General features: G+C 35.8%; 1 protein-coding gene across 1 annotated transcript in view; it reads left to right on the top strand.

The window, feature by feature from the left end:
• Nucleotides 1–13,114, top strand: part of POLQ (DNA polymerase theta) — a 92,436-nt gene that overhangs the window by 14,169 nt on the left and 65,153 nt on the right. The window contains exons 8-12 of the mRNA XM_031454979.2: nucleotides 1,156–1,302; nucleotides 2,800–3,012; nucleotides 8,573–8,712; nucleotides 10,157–10,361; nucleotides 10,749–10,891. Of these exons, the coding sequence (XP_031310839.2) occupies nucleotides 1,156–1,302; nucleotides 2,800–3,012; nucleotides 8,573–8,712; nucleotides 10,157–10,361; nucleotides 10,749–10,891 (848 nt within the window). The remainder of the gene's footprint in view (nucleotides 1–1,155; nucleotides 1,303–2,799; nucleotides 3,013–8,572; nucleotides 8,713–10,156; nucleotides 10,362–10,748; nucleotides 10,892–13,114) is intronic.

Genomic DNA, 13,114 nt, shown 5'->3' on the forward strand with positions numbered 1-13,114 from the left:
GTCAGTGTCATCCTGAGGACGGGTGATGGATATCTTAATACTAGCCCCAGTAAGTAAACTGAAGTCTATACTGGGTAGGCTCTGGTCCAACATTATAATATCTCTTCTAGTTCCCTCTTAATTGATACTTTCTGTACTATGTCAACTTATATTTTTTATGTTGTACCATGATAGCTTATATTCCTTAATAACCAGAAATATCATTAATATTTTCTTTGCTTAGTGTTCTGTTATTTTTGATTTATAGCGGTGGTTCCAAATCCTAGTGCTTGGACTGGGGCCTGGCCTAGGATGAGCTTTTCACCACAAAAGTAAAGACAAGGCATCACAGTTTTCATAAAGATGAAGTTTAAATTTTGAAATTATCCCTACTAATTTTTTTATGGTAAAATGACTTTCCTTTTGAAATAAGTGTATTGAACAGTAGTAATTAAAAAAAATTTTTTAATTGTCCTTAGGGAAATAATACATTGGCCACCCTCTGTGGGTCCTCAAAATTTTAAGAAAAGTTTACTTGAAAGATTAAAAATGTATAAAATATAAGATATAGTCTATGAGAAGTTTTACTAGTTCACAAGTTCAAAAGTCTAGGAAATTCTTTAAGAAAACATAGTTCTTGCATCTAAGAAAGTTAAGGTCTTACTGAGGGAGAGGCTTACACATACAGGCAAAAACAGAGGGTAATATGTGATTCATTAACACATTGATGCCAAAAAGGCTGGAAAAATTGCTGCATAGAGCTATGCTCCTCTGTGATTTTTGACTCTGCTGGTTAGTGGAACACGCTTTGAGCAAGGGTTTTTGATTTTTAGGCTCTGAGTGGTATTGTGTCTGAAATCTATTTTCTTTGTTTGTTCTTTTGATCTCCTCCTCCAGGTTTGATCTCATCCTAGTAGAGCATTTCCTAAACGTTGGTACACAGTAGACTTGCCGGGGAATATGTTAAAATCCTTACGTCCAGGTTGTACCCTATTAAATCACAATGTCCAGGGATGAGAGCCAGGCATCAGTATTTTTAAAGGATAGCTAGGTGGTTATTTTATATAATAGTTTCAGAACTGTTGCACTTGTATTTAGCTCTGTCATCACTCAGGCAAATAGTAGTTAAAGAGGTCCAAGGGGAGGTGAACAATATTGATAATTTTTTTGTGGCAGGATTGGTGAGGTCATCTGAACTTCCACCAATGATACTGGAACGGAAGGGCCTCCTAGAAGTGATGGATCAGTTAAAACGTGTGCCTTCAGGACTGGACTCTGTATTGCAGAAAACTGTACCTTGGGGAGTAGCATTTCACCATGCAGGTATCCATATTTATAATATGTTACTAATTAGCCCCTTCCAGAAATCCTTATAATTTCTTCATTTTTATATTGGCCTGCATTTGTAATTTCTTGTTAACCACACTTAATACTCTTAGATTTCATTTTAAGAAATTGTGTGATTGATAACACACAGAGAAAAAAATGTGATAGTGAGTATGTATATGTCCATGAATGACTGAAACGTGCTGAATGCTGGAATTTGACACAACGTTGTAAAATGATTATAAATCAATAAAAAAAGTTAAAAAAAAAAGAAATTGTGTGATTAAGATTAAACAAGAATAAAACAAACGTGTAGGTTTACTTATCTGTATAGCATATAAATACTAGATAAAAGCTTTTTTGTATCATTAGGGAAGCAAATTCTAAAACTGTTACCTTTCTATACTTTATATCCTTAAAATTTAGGCTAGAGTAGTACTTGCTACCCTAATTTTATGCCACTTGAATGTTTCCTTTTATCTCAAGGGGTATTTGAAATATTCTCACAAATGTGTCAAAATCAGATTAATTTTAGAAATTGTCATCTTGTATTTTGAGAGGGATGCAAATACCTAGATTGTCAAAACTGCAAGATTTATTACAGTCATTGAATTAAATACCTTCTTTCTGAGAGTGATCTGTCCATGATGATATGTGCTAAAGATTTGATTAACAATATATAGTTTCTAAGATAGGAATTTAACCTTTTCAATTTATTTAAAATTTTTATCATGCTATATATAGATAAATTTTAAAATATATATATGTACACACACACAAACACTCAAAAATATTTTCATTGTGTAACTTAATATGCATACTAATAAAATGAATACCAGTGGACCTACCACTTAACTTATAAACTAGGGGCTCAATCCTTTTGATTTTTTTTTAAAATAAATTAAAATAAAAAATAAGCTAGATCAGTATATATTCTCTATGTTGTTTTTCATTTACTTGTGTGTTTATTCTTCAGGCATTTATTTATGTGCCTGACCACTGTATTAGATAGGCCCTGCTGATACTGTTATGAATAAGGCATGTCTCTACCCTCAAGGAGTTCATAGTCTAGTGTAGGGGTCAGCAAACTACAGTCTGCTGGTCAAAGCCAGCCCACCATCTGTTATTGTAAGTAAAATTTTATTGGAACACAGTCTGGCCCATTTGTTTTGTGGCTGCTTTCATGTGACTATGGAAGAGTTGAGTAGTTGCAATAGTTGTCCTGCAAAACCTAAAATATTTACATATAAAGTTTGACAGCCCCTGGTTTAGAAGCTGAGATAGAAGTATACTAGGGGTGGCAGTTTATACTCTTAAATTGATATACTGTGATGACTTTTTTGTTTATAATCATAACAATAATTTGAAAAAAATCTCTAGAGACTTGTAGCATATTCTCAGCTATGGAATATGTAAGTGATCAAGTAAGTGGTCAAGTACTGTATTTTCATTATATGTAAATAAATATATGCTATTATAACTTCATTTTTTTAGGTCTTACTTTTGAGGAGAGAGATATTATTGAAGGAGCCTTCCGTCAAGGTCAGATTCGGGTCTTGGCAGCAACTTCTACTCTTTCATCTGGGGTGAATTTACCTGCACGTCGTGTAATCATTCGGACTCCTATTTTCAGTGGTCAACCTCTAGATATTCTTACTTATAAGCAGATGGTTGGCCGTGCTGGCAGGAAAGGAGTAGACACGGTAGGTAAGTGAGTTTGAATTTTACAACAGCATTGCTGAAGGACAGTGTCAGTCTACTTGAAATTGAATGGCCACTCATTTCTCATCATGGTGTATTTCTTTGTTTTCCAAAACACAAATGTCATCCTTTTGGATTTACTTAATATTTATAATGAGTGTAAGTTATAATTTTCATATCAACTATTGATTTTTCTACTAATGTAGTAGTATGTCAATCAAGATGACATCACATTAGCTGGAAGATGACTTTTAATTTCCACTGTAGTCTGCTCTTTAGCACTTATGAAGGGATTCTTTTTAATGGGTATTCTGTTTAGGTGACTGGTCTAAGTTCAACTAGGGATGCTGAGAGTTGGGAAGTACTCTCACAGTTTTGGAATAGGAACTCCATTTACTATCTTTCTTTTTTTAAATTGGCACTGGCTTTAAAAACACTTTCCCAGTTTGTTATCTTGTGTCAGTGAGTAATGATAATATTATCAGCAATGCATACCGAAGTTTTGTCTTAAGCAACAGGGAAGAAGCTTGTTTGAATTAATATTTGCTGCTATCTTGATTTTTATTTCTAACTTGCTACATTATTCTGGGTGTGACTAAATTGTTGAGTCTTCTAACATTAAAGAACTTTGTGAGGAACATTCTCTGTCACATTTTCTACTGGTTTGTTTTTCCACGTTGAGTAATGTAGTTTCTGTCTTGTGGCATAAAATGGCTACTCCATTCTCTGTCATCACATCTGCACTTCAGCCATCAGGAAAGAGAAATGAGGAAGTAAAAGGCACATCCTGCCCTTTAAGGGCACTTCCCAGAAGTTGTACATGTCTCCTCACATACAGTTGGCCAGAACATAGTCACATGTTTACGTTCCCCAACTACAAGGGAGACTGGTGAATATAATCTAGCTGAGTGGCCATGTGCTTAACTAACATTTAGGGGTTTTATTAAAGGGAGAATGAGAGAATGGCTATTAGTAGCAACCATCAATCTCAGCCCCAGTAGCAAATGATTCATCTATCTATAATTCCTGAAGGGCCATTGGTCTGACTCACGTTTAAGCCTTAAAAATTTTGATGATTTAAAAACTCTTCCAGCTCATTGGATTTCTCCTACTCTAGGCATGTCTCTTACCTTACCTATGAAATATGCAGAGTACATGTATGTGTTTAAAAAGGATGGGAGGAAGAGACTGACATTCCCTCCTCATTCCTAACTGCCTCCTTCTGTCCTTCCCCCAGTTCAGATTTCTCAGTAGACTCAACTCTCAAGAGTGGAGTATAAGTTCATTTTACACAGATACTCTTATTTCAAAGTCAGAGGGTCTTTAAGGTAATGTAGAAGATAAGGAGGTTTTATTTGCCTTGCTACGTTCTTAGCTTGTGCTTGTTTCTCTTGGGGAAGAATAATTGGAAGGTTGGCGCCTTGTGCTAATATCTAACCTTAAATTAGATAACATTCAAACAAAACTAAAATATATCATATTAATTTTGTTTCAGAGGTCTTGGAAACCTTTGAGATTGACTTTACATAATGCTCCATTTCAGAATGACACATAGCTTGCTCAAACTTCTTTAAGTGAGGAGGGTATAACTCAAGTGGTAGAGCGCATACTTGCCATGCATGAGGTCCCAGGTTCAATCCCCAGCGCATCCTCCAAATAGAAATAAATGAACAACCCCTCCCCCCAAAAAAACTTCTTTAAGTAGGGGAATGTGTAAATATAGAGTTTCATATCAACTATGAAGATTTATATACTTGGTCATGTTTTTTGGACTATGTAGCATCTTTTTTGCTTCTGTGCATAAACCTTTGTAGTTCCTGTGCAAAAGACAGCTTAAGTAATGTTAATATTTCCTAAATAGTTCATGGTGTTTTATTTAGATGACTCTTTAATCTTTTGGTGGATTTCTTGGAACCTTGTAGTGTATGGTGATGGTGCTTTGTGCCAAAACAGTGATTTGCAAGTTAAATAGTTTGTAGATCTATCTATAGCAAATCTATGAATAGTTTGATTCTAATTGACTTCTCTATTATGATTCAGATACAGCCTCCCTAGGCAGATGAGAACAGGGACTTGGATATATATACTGGCATTAATTTGGCCATTTTCTTACATCTTGCTCATCCTGAAAAAGGGTTATCTATTTTGTTGAAGAATCAAAGCCTGAAAGAGGTTTAAACAGCCCGAAGTGACTTTTTACTTTGTTGCTAATGCTAATTGATCCATTTTCTAGGTAGTTTATAAATCTTAAGCTGGGCTATTTTATAGTCATTGCAAGAGCCAGGTGATATATTTATTCACTTGGTTTTTGTTTGTTTGTTTTGATAGTACCTATATTTTTTGTAATTATATCTGAGATAAATAACCAATGATCATGACATTTATAGTTCCTTATATTTTTTCTATCTTGATTCTCAATTTGGCCATCAGTGCTAGGAAAGCATCATCTGTTTTTTTCTCTCAGCCTGGGTAATTATTACACTCCACCACAATGCTACTTTCATTTCTTTTTTTTCTCTAATGCAAATGGCCTTCATTTTGCCCCTTGGACATTAGTGTTGTTAGGAAAAGAAAGATTGCTTTATTCAGGAGGCTGGCAAGCTGGGGAGAATGTGGACTCATGTCCAAAAGCCAACTGTCCTCCTGCTGATCAGGGGCAAGAGCTTTTAAAGGGGTTTCAGTGGTGTATAGGTGGAAGGAGGGGGCTACATGCAGAAAGCACAGTCAGCTCTGACGGTCATCTTGAAATTTAGTCATGTGGTGGTCTGATCAGTGTCCTCTTGATTGATCTATGTACAGTTAATCTTCAGTTTCGGGATTGGTTTGTTCACATTTCTTTGAGGCCAATTCTTGGAATTGTGTAAGATGAAGCAGCTTGTATCATGTCTACAGTCTGGTCATCATGCAGTTAACTTCTTCCACCTGCTAGGGGTTTCAGTATCTACAAAACATCTCAAAGGTTATGGCTCAGAATATTATCTATGGTCCTTGAGGAGGAACTAAAGGTCTTTAACTTTGTTTAATGACTCGGATATTATTATATGGTCCTGTTTGACTGGTTTCCTTTGCTTCTGCATTTTCTCACTTCTCTGATTAAATTTATCCTTTGGCTAAGACAAAAGGCAGGCCCAGGACATGGGGGCCGTAGATTCTATCCTGGGAAGGCCTCATAGGGTCCTGTTCCATTTCAACATCTTATTTACTGCTTCCTTTCCCCTACTATTAGATTCATTTTCAAAAAAAAAAAAATTACAATTTTCTCTAGTGTTAATTGTCGTAGTGTTTATGTTTGTATAAATTGAATATTTGAATGTTTTTAATTTGTAAGTGCTTTCACATATTTTTGTTGATTTGATTATTGCAGTAACCTAAAGCATTTAGATTAGTGAATGTTATAATGCGATTTCTAGTTATGCATTAGTATTTTTGATTGTATATTATCATCATGTATAACTTATTGAACTCAGGTTTTACCACTTGCTACATGACAGGCCAGAAGTTGAGTGACAAGGTGTTGAGTCAAGGAAAGCAACTTTATTCAAGAAAGTCAGCTAACCAAGAAGATGGTGAACTAGTTTCCTTAAAAACTATCTTAACATCTTGGCACAGGCAAAGGGCTTTTAAAGGCAGTGTAAAGGGAGGAGGCTTCAGAGTGCATGAGCAGCTTGTGCATAATTCTCTGATTGGCACTAAAAGGTGAAGTTTTGAACATCCGTAGTCTTTTGATTTCAACTGGTCTGGAATCCACATGCTTGCAGTCAGCATTTTTTATCTGGTGGGGGACTGCTTCCTATTTAAAAATCTTAGGAATGTGTGTCAGACCTTTCATCTATATCTGTCAGAGAACTGGGAGTTCAGTGACTCTGCTATGTGGCTATTTTATAGTTTAAATTGTTACCAGGCCCAACGGCTATTCTTTGTTTCTACACCTTCACATTTCCTAATCATTAACTCTTTTTTTTAAACATTTTTTCATTGAGTTATAGTCATTTTACAATGTTGTGTCAAATTCCAGTGTAGAGCACAATTTTTCAGTTATATATGAACATACATACATTCATTGTCAAATTCTCTTTCGCTAGGAGCCACCACAAGATCCTGTATATATTTCCCTGTGCTACACAGTACAATCTTGTTTATCTGTTCTACACTTTGAAATCCCAGTTCCTTCCCACCCCTCATTCCCCTGGCAACCACAAGTTTGTATTCTATGTCTATGAGTCTGTTTCTGTTTTGTATTTATGGTTTTTTTTTTGTTTTTTTTTTTTTTAGATTCCACATATGAGCAATCTCATATGGTATTTCTCTTTCTCTTTCTGGCTTACTTCACTTATAATGACATTCTTCAGGAACATCCATGTTGCTGCAAATGGCATTATGTTGTTGGTTTTTATGGCTGAGTAGTATTCCATTGTATAAATATACCACATCTTCTTTATCCAGTCATCTGTTGATGGACATTTAGGCTGTTTCCATGTCTTGGCTATTGTAAATAGTGCTGCTATGAACACTGGGGTGAAGTTGTCATTTTGAAGTAGGGTTCCTTCTGGATATAAGCCCAGGAGCGGGATTCCTGGATCATATGGTAAGTCTATTCCTAGTCTTTTGAGGAATCTCCCTAATCATTAACTCTTGAGCCAGCCTTTTGAGACTCAGGGGAGACCTGTGAGACTAAAGCAAAAGCCTTTTATTTCAAGGGACAGGGAAACATGGCTGGTATGCAGTTTCATAACTAGTAATAATTTACATCTGTGTTTTTCTTTATAGTTTTCAAAATATCTATGACTATTATATACTTAATTATTCAATAACAGTAGTTAATCCTGGAAGGAAGGAAAAAAAACTTTTCCTCTACCCTCTTAAGTCACTGGCTAGTGCCTGCAAATTAAACTGGCAAATGACAGATTAACAGGAAAAAAGACATACATTTTTTACTTTACGTTAATATTTAATTTTTTACATACACAGAGGCATTAATTGAAAAGAAGTGACTATCCAAAGAAGCAGTTAGTTGCTGGGGGCTTATAAACCCTTTTAACAAAGGGTGATAAATTGTAGAGATGTGAGAAGACAAAGGAAAAGGGGTTTGGGCTTCTAGGAGTGATACATTGTGGGAAGGTACATATATTCTGGAAATTAATGGAAGTTAAGGTATATTAGTAAGGTTTAAGTACATCCATCTAAGTGCTGACTTTTTGTCTCCAGTGATAAAAATGGTCCTTCTGCTATGAGAGACAGGAAGGGGAACACCTTCACAAAGAGAAATTTATGTCCTGCTTCTAGGCAAATAGAGAGGGCAAACAGCTCTTTCTATGTTTGCTGCTTCCCAGTTTCCTTCAGATCAAAATAATCCTTATGCCAAAGTGGCATATAATATATAGCATATTTTGATCCTCTTCAATCCAAAATTCAGAAAATAAAAACATTACTGATAATTTTATGACCATAACAACCACTATCATCTGTTTTCTCCTTTTAAACAAGTAAGACAATTTAAATTCTCTTTAGCAAGTATCTTATGGAAATGTGTTGAGATTTTGCAAATGTATGGTTCTTTTGGTTATAGGTGAGAGTATCTTAGTTTGTAAGAACTCTGAGAAATCAAAAGGCATAGCTCTACTTCAGGGATCTCTAAAACCTGTTCGGAGCTGTCTGCAGAGACAAGGAGAAGAAGTAACTTCGAGCATGATAAGAGCTATTCTGGAGGTAAGAGACAGTTCACTAAACTACCATTTGCTTTTTTGTTCCTGTAGTACAGTGGTAGAACTTTAATTTAGTATGTGAAAAGTTGTAGCTTTGTATCTCTTTATGGGATTATTTATAGCCTACTCAAGTCTGAATCTCTTCTATTTTATATAGTTACTTCTTGAAGTTTAATATAGCTAATGGTATATCAATCTACTTCAAAGTAGTGGTTTAAATGCCAGATGGTTATTTTTATTTTTTAGATAGTTTTTATAATTTTCTGAGTTTTAAGAAAAGGTGACAAAAATAGACCCTAGTTCTTCCATCCAGATAATACCTGTTGACATTAAAATAAAATAAAATTACAAATACACAATTAGAAGTTGCAATCTTCTAAATATGAAAGTATCTAAAATGAAAAATAAAACCTTTTGCTTAGAGTCTCTCAAAGGTAACCCCTTTTAAGTGTTTCATGTATTCATCCAAAAAAGTTTCTGTTCATATACCAGCATGCCTTGCTATTGGTTTCAGTGCTGGTGCTAGAGGTACTGGTACTGTACTCATTCACTTTTTTTCCCTCTTAGCTGTCAGTTTGAAAAAAAAAAAAAGAAAAAAAAAGAAGAGTAATTGATAGCATAAAGTAGGTAAGAATGTAGAAAGTAGGTACTTTCACGTACTGCTGAAACTCTTTTTGAGGGCAACTTGGCCATAACTACTAGGATTAAAAAAAAATGCACGTAGCCATTTATCCAGTAGATTCACATCTGGGAATTTTCCCTGGGGATATATTTGTGAAATTTTATCAAATTAAACATACAAGAATATTATAGCTTTTTGGTTATGAGAAAAAAAACTAGAAACAACCAAAATACCATTAATACATTATAACGGGCTTTGCTGTCATTAAAAAGAATGAGATAGCTCTATTTAGGATGCTTTAATATGGTTCCAATATATATTAAATGAAAGAAAGTAAGAGGCAGATTAGTGTACATAATAGAACAGTCGTGGGTAAATGATATCCACAAGACACCACTTTCATCTTTTTCTACACCTATTCCCACCCCTCTTCTAGGTGGGAAGTATTCACTACTAGCATTCTTATATGCCCACATATTTCAAAAGGAAGAGTTAGAGGAATTTATTTGGTTCATGAGCATAAGCCATCAACACCTTCTTTATATTATATATGTTAAAATTTATATATATTATTTATGTTGTTAGTTTCTGCATTTCAAATAAATAATGATTTTTCTTTATGAGAAAATGTATCTACTTTTTAAGAAAACTTTTTATGTTTTCAGTAGGTGTTACATACATTTATAATGAATGATGGTAGAAGAGTTAATTAAGAGTTTCTATGTTTAGATGCTGATATTTTAAGAGAACAAAATAATGTCTTATACTATGAGGGCCTATAAATCTTATTAAAAAGTTACAGAAAATTTCAAACCTCTTGTCTCAGATAATAGTTGGTGGAGTGGCAAATACATCACAAGATTTACAGACTTATGCTTCTTGCACATTTTTGGCTGCAAGTATGAAAGAAAAGAAGCAGGAAATTCAGAAAAATCAAGATTCTGTTCAACTTGGAGCAATTGAGGCCTGTGTAATGTGGCTGCTAGAAAATGAATTCATCGAGATTACTGGAGCTAGTGATGGAACAGAAGGTAAAAATGACTTCTTGGTTGCAGTTTACTCACTTTTTCATTTTTAGTGACTTACAGTGTATAAGACTGCTTAGTAAAATGAAACTGACTTTTCAAGCAGTATATCAACTCATTTTTAGTAAATCGGTGCTGTGTTCAGCAACATCAGACAATTAGCATAGAGCCTGCTCATGAATATGCATGCATTGGATTCTGTTGGTAAAATTTATCAGCTCCTGAAAGGTTAATTACAGAATATTGAAAAACAGTGTTTTGTTTTGTTTTGTTTTGTTTTATTATTTTTTTACATTTTTTTATTGAGTTATAGTCATTTTACAATGTTGTGTCAAAGTTTTATTTTATTTTTAACATTTGGTTCTTTATTTCCCCACCCCACCCCCAAAACAGGAAGTGTGTACCATCCAACACATCTTGGTTCAGCAGCTATATCTTCTTCGCTTTGTCCATCTGATACCTTAGATATTTTTGCCGACCTCCAAAGAGCAATGAAGGGCTTTGTTTTAGAGAATGATCTGCATATTGTTTATCTGGTAAGTTCTGTTTTCTTCATTATTACATTTGTGGAAATGGGGAAAAAATACCTATAAAAAATCCTGAACATCAGAGATACCCTATGGGAATATCTTGCCTATTTTCCTTGACTAGGTGGGAATAGAAAAGAAATAGTGAGAAGAGAGTTGTTTTAAAGTAGTAAATTTAATGTTCTGGTGACCCTTTAATCTACTTGCCTATCTATTTTCTCCAACTTCCTTTCAAAAAAGATTTGAGGAGATTTATAAAAAAATACGTATTTGAAGATATGTAAGAGAATAGCAAAGGACAGTTGAGATACCTGGAAATTAAAGTCCATAATGTAAAATTCAAACAAAGTTTGGTACATAAACAAGAGACAAGAATACCATTAAGTCATGTACAATTATTGTGCCTAACTTTGGTTCTAGGCTGTCTAGCAACTGTAGCAAAGAGGGGGGTTTGGTTAATTTCAATATTCATAAGATTAAAAAAATAGCAGGAGTATTGCATTTCATTGTCTAAGATAAATTTAGTCCTAAAAAGACACTATGGGACTTAGATTCTTCATAAAAAACCTATGATAAATGCAGTAAGGACTTTTAAAATTTGTTTACATTAGATAATCTGTTACAGATATTTTTTAAACAAAGATTTTTATAAAAATTGGATAAAATAGAATTTGAAAGCATATTCTCTCAAAAGAACCTGGGGAGAAATATTTTATTTTGTCAATTAAGTGCAGATGGTGGGAAGTGATAATAAGCAAGATGGTGGTATAGGAGATCCCTGGCTGTAGTCCCCATCACAAAAACATGAATTAGTAACTATTCATAGTCAAGAACATCTTGCTAAGAATCCCAGAACCTGGTGGTGAGGTTGAGACACTCTCTTAAAGCACAAAAACGAGAGCAGCCACATTAAAAGACTAAGAGCAGTTGTTTCACTTGGCATGTGTTGCCTTTCTTCAAGCCAGCACACTGAGAGGGATCCCCTGTGCCTACACTTTCTCAGTGGGGAGAAGAGAGCCAAGGTGGCTGTCTAGTTTTCTCATCCTCAGTATTCTCTGGGAAGCTCACTTCCGTTTTGCCTCACAGAGACCCCTGGGAGAACTGGCAAGGCTAGACCACCTAGGATCAGCTAGGAACAAAGAACGGGATGGGGCTTACAATGACTAGTGTGTGGATCATGGCAATGGCAGTCATCCTTCCTGGCCACCTCACCAGAAAGAGGCCAACAAGTGATTCCACTCTCTTGTGGTACCAGAATAATGTCCCCATCTGGCCAAGAAGCAAGGTGAGCAGTTCTGGGGGTCTAGGGTCCTCAGCTAGTGGCCTGGCTGTAGAGCCCAGCCTGCAGCCCTGCCCTGCCAAGAAGCCAAGCCAGCAGCCCCACGAAACTGCAGAGCTTGCTTGCAGCCTTGCCTGACCAGGAATCCTGAATGCAGAATATAACCTGGAGTCCTGCATGAACACAGAGTTCATCCTGTGGGCCCAGCCAGCTGTGGAGCACAGTCTCTTGCTATACCTGAACATGGAATCCAAATAATGGCACTACCTAGCCAGGAGTACAGTCTATTTCTGACTGACCAGAGGGCCCACAAAGAGCCCCACCCAACCTCAGAGCTCAGCCAGTGAACCTGTCTGACTATGTCAGCCCAACCAGTGACCATGTCTGTCCACAGAGCCCAGCTAGCAGTTCCACTTGACCAGGCAGCTGAGGCAGTGGTCCTGCCTGAATGCGGAGAATGTCAGTGGCCCCATTCAACCAGAGGTCCTGCCTGCCCTCCTGTGGACTCTACTAGCTGGCCCTTTGTGGAACCCCAGGCTGGGCTGACTAGTGAAGGTCTTTTTCTGTCAAAGCAAACATGTGAAGATTGGAAGAGGTAACTGAGTTTCCTCAAATGCACAAACACCAACACAAAGATGCAAGAATAATGAAGAATCAGGGAAACATGACACCACCAAGGAAACTAATAATGCTCCAATAAACAAACCTAAAGAAATGGAGATCTATGAACCGACTGACCAAGAATTCAGAATAATCCCTTTAATGAAGTTTAGTTAACTATAAGAAAACACAGGTAGGCAACTGAACAAAATTAGGAAAATAGTACATAAACAGAATGAGAAGTTCAACAAAGAAATAGAAACCATTAAAAAAAAAAAAAAGCCCCCAAACCCAGAAATCTCAGAGCTGAAGAATATAATGACTGATTTGGAAAATTCACTTGAGAGCTTCAA

Source organism: Camelus dromedarius, chromosome 2 (assembly GCF_036321535.1).
Source record: "Camelus dromedarius isolate mCamDro1 chromosome 2, mCamDro1.pat, whole genome shotgun sequence".
Taxonomy (NCBI): Eukaryota; Metazoa; Chordata; class Mammalia; order Artiodactyla; family Camelidae; genus Camelus; species Camelus dromedarius.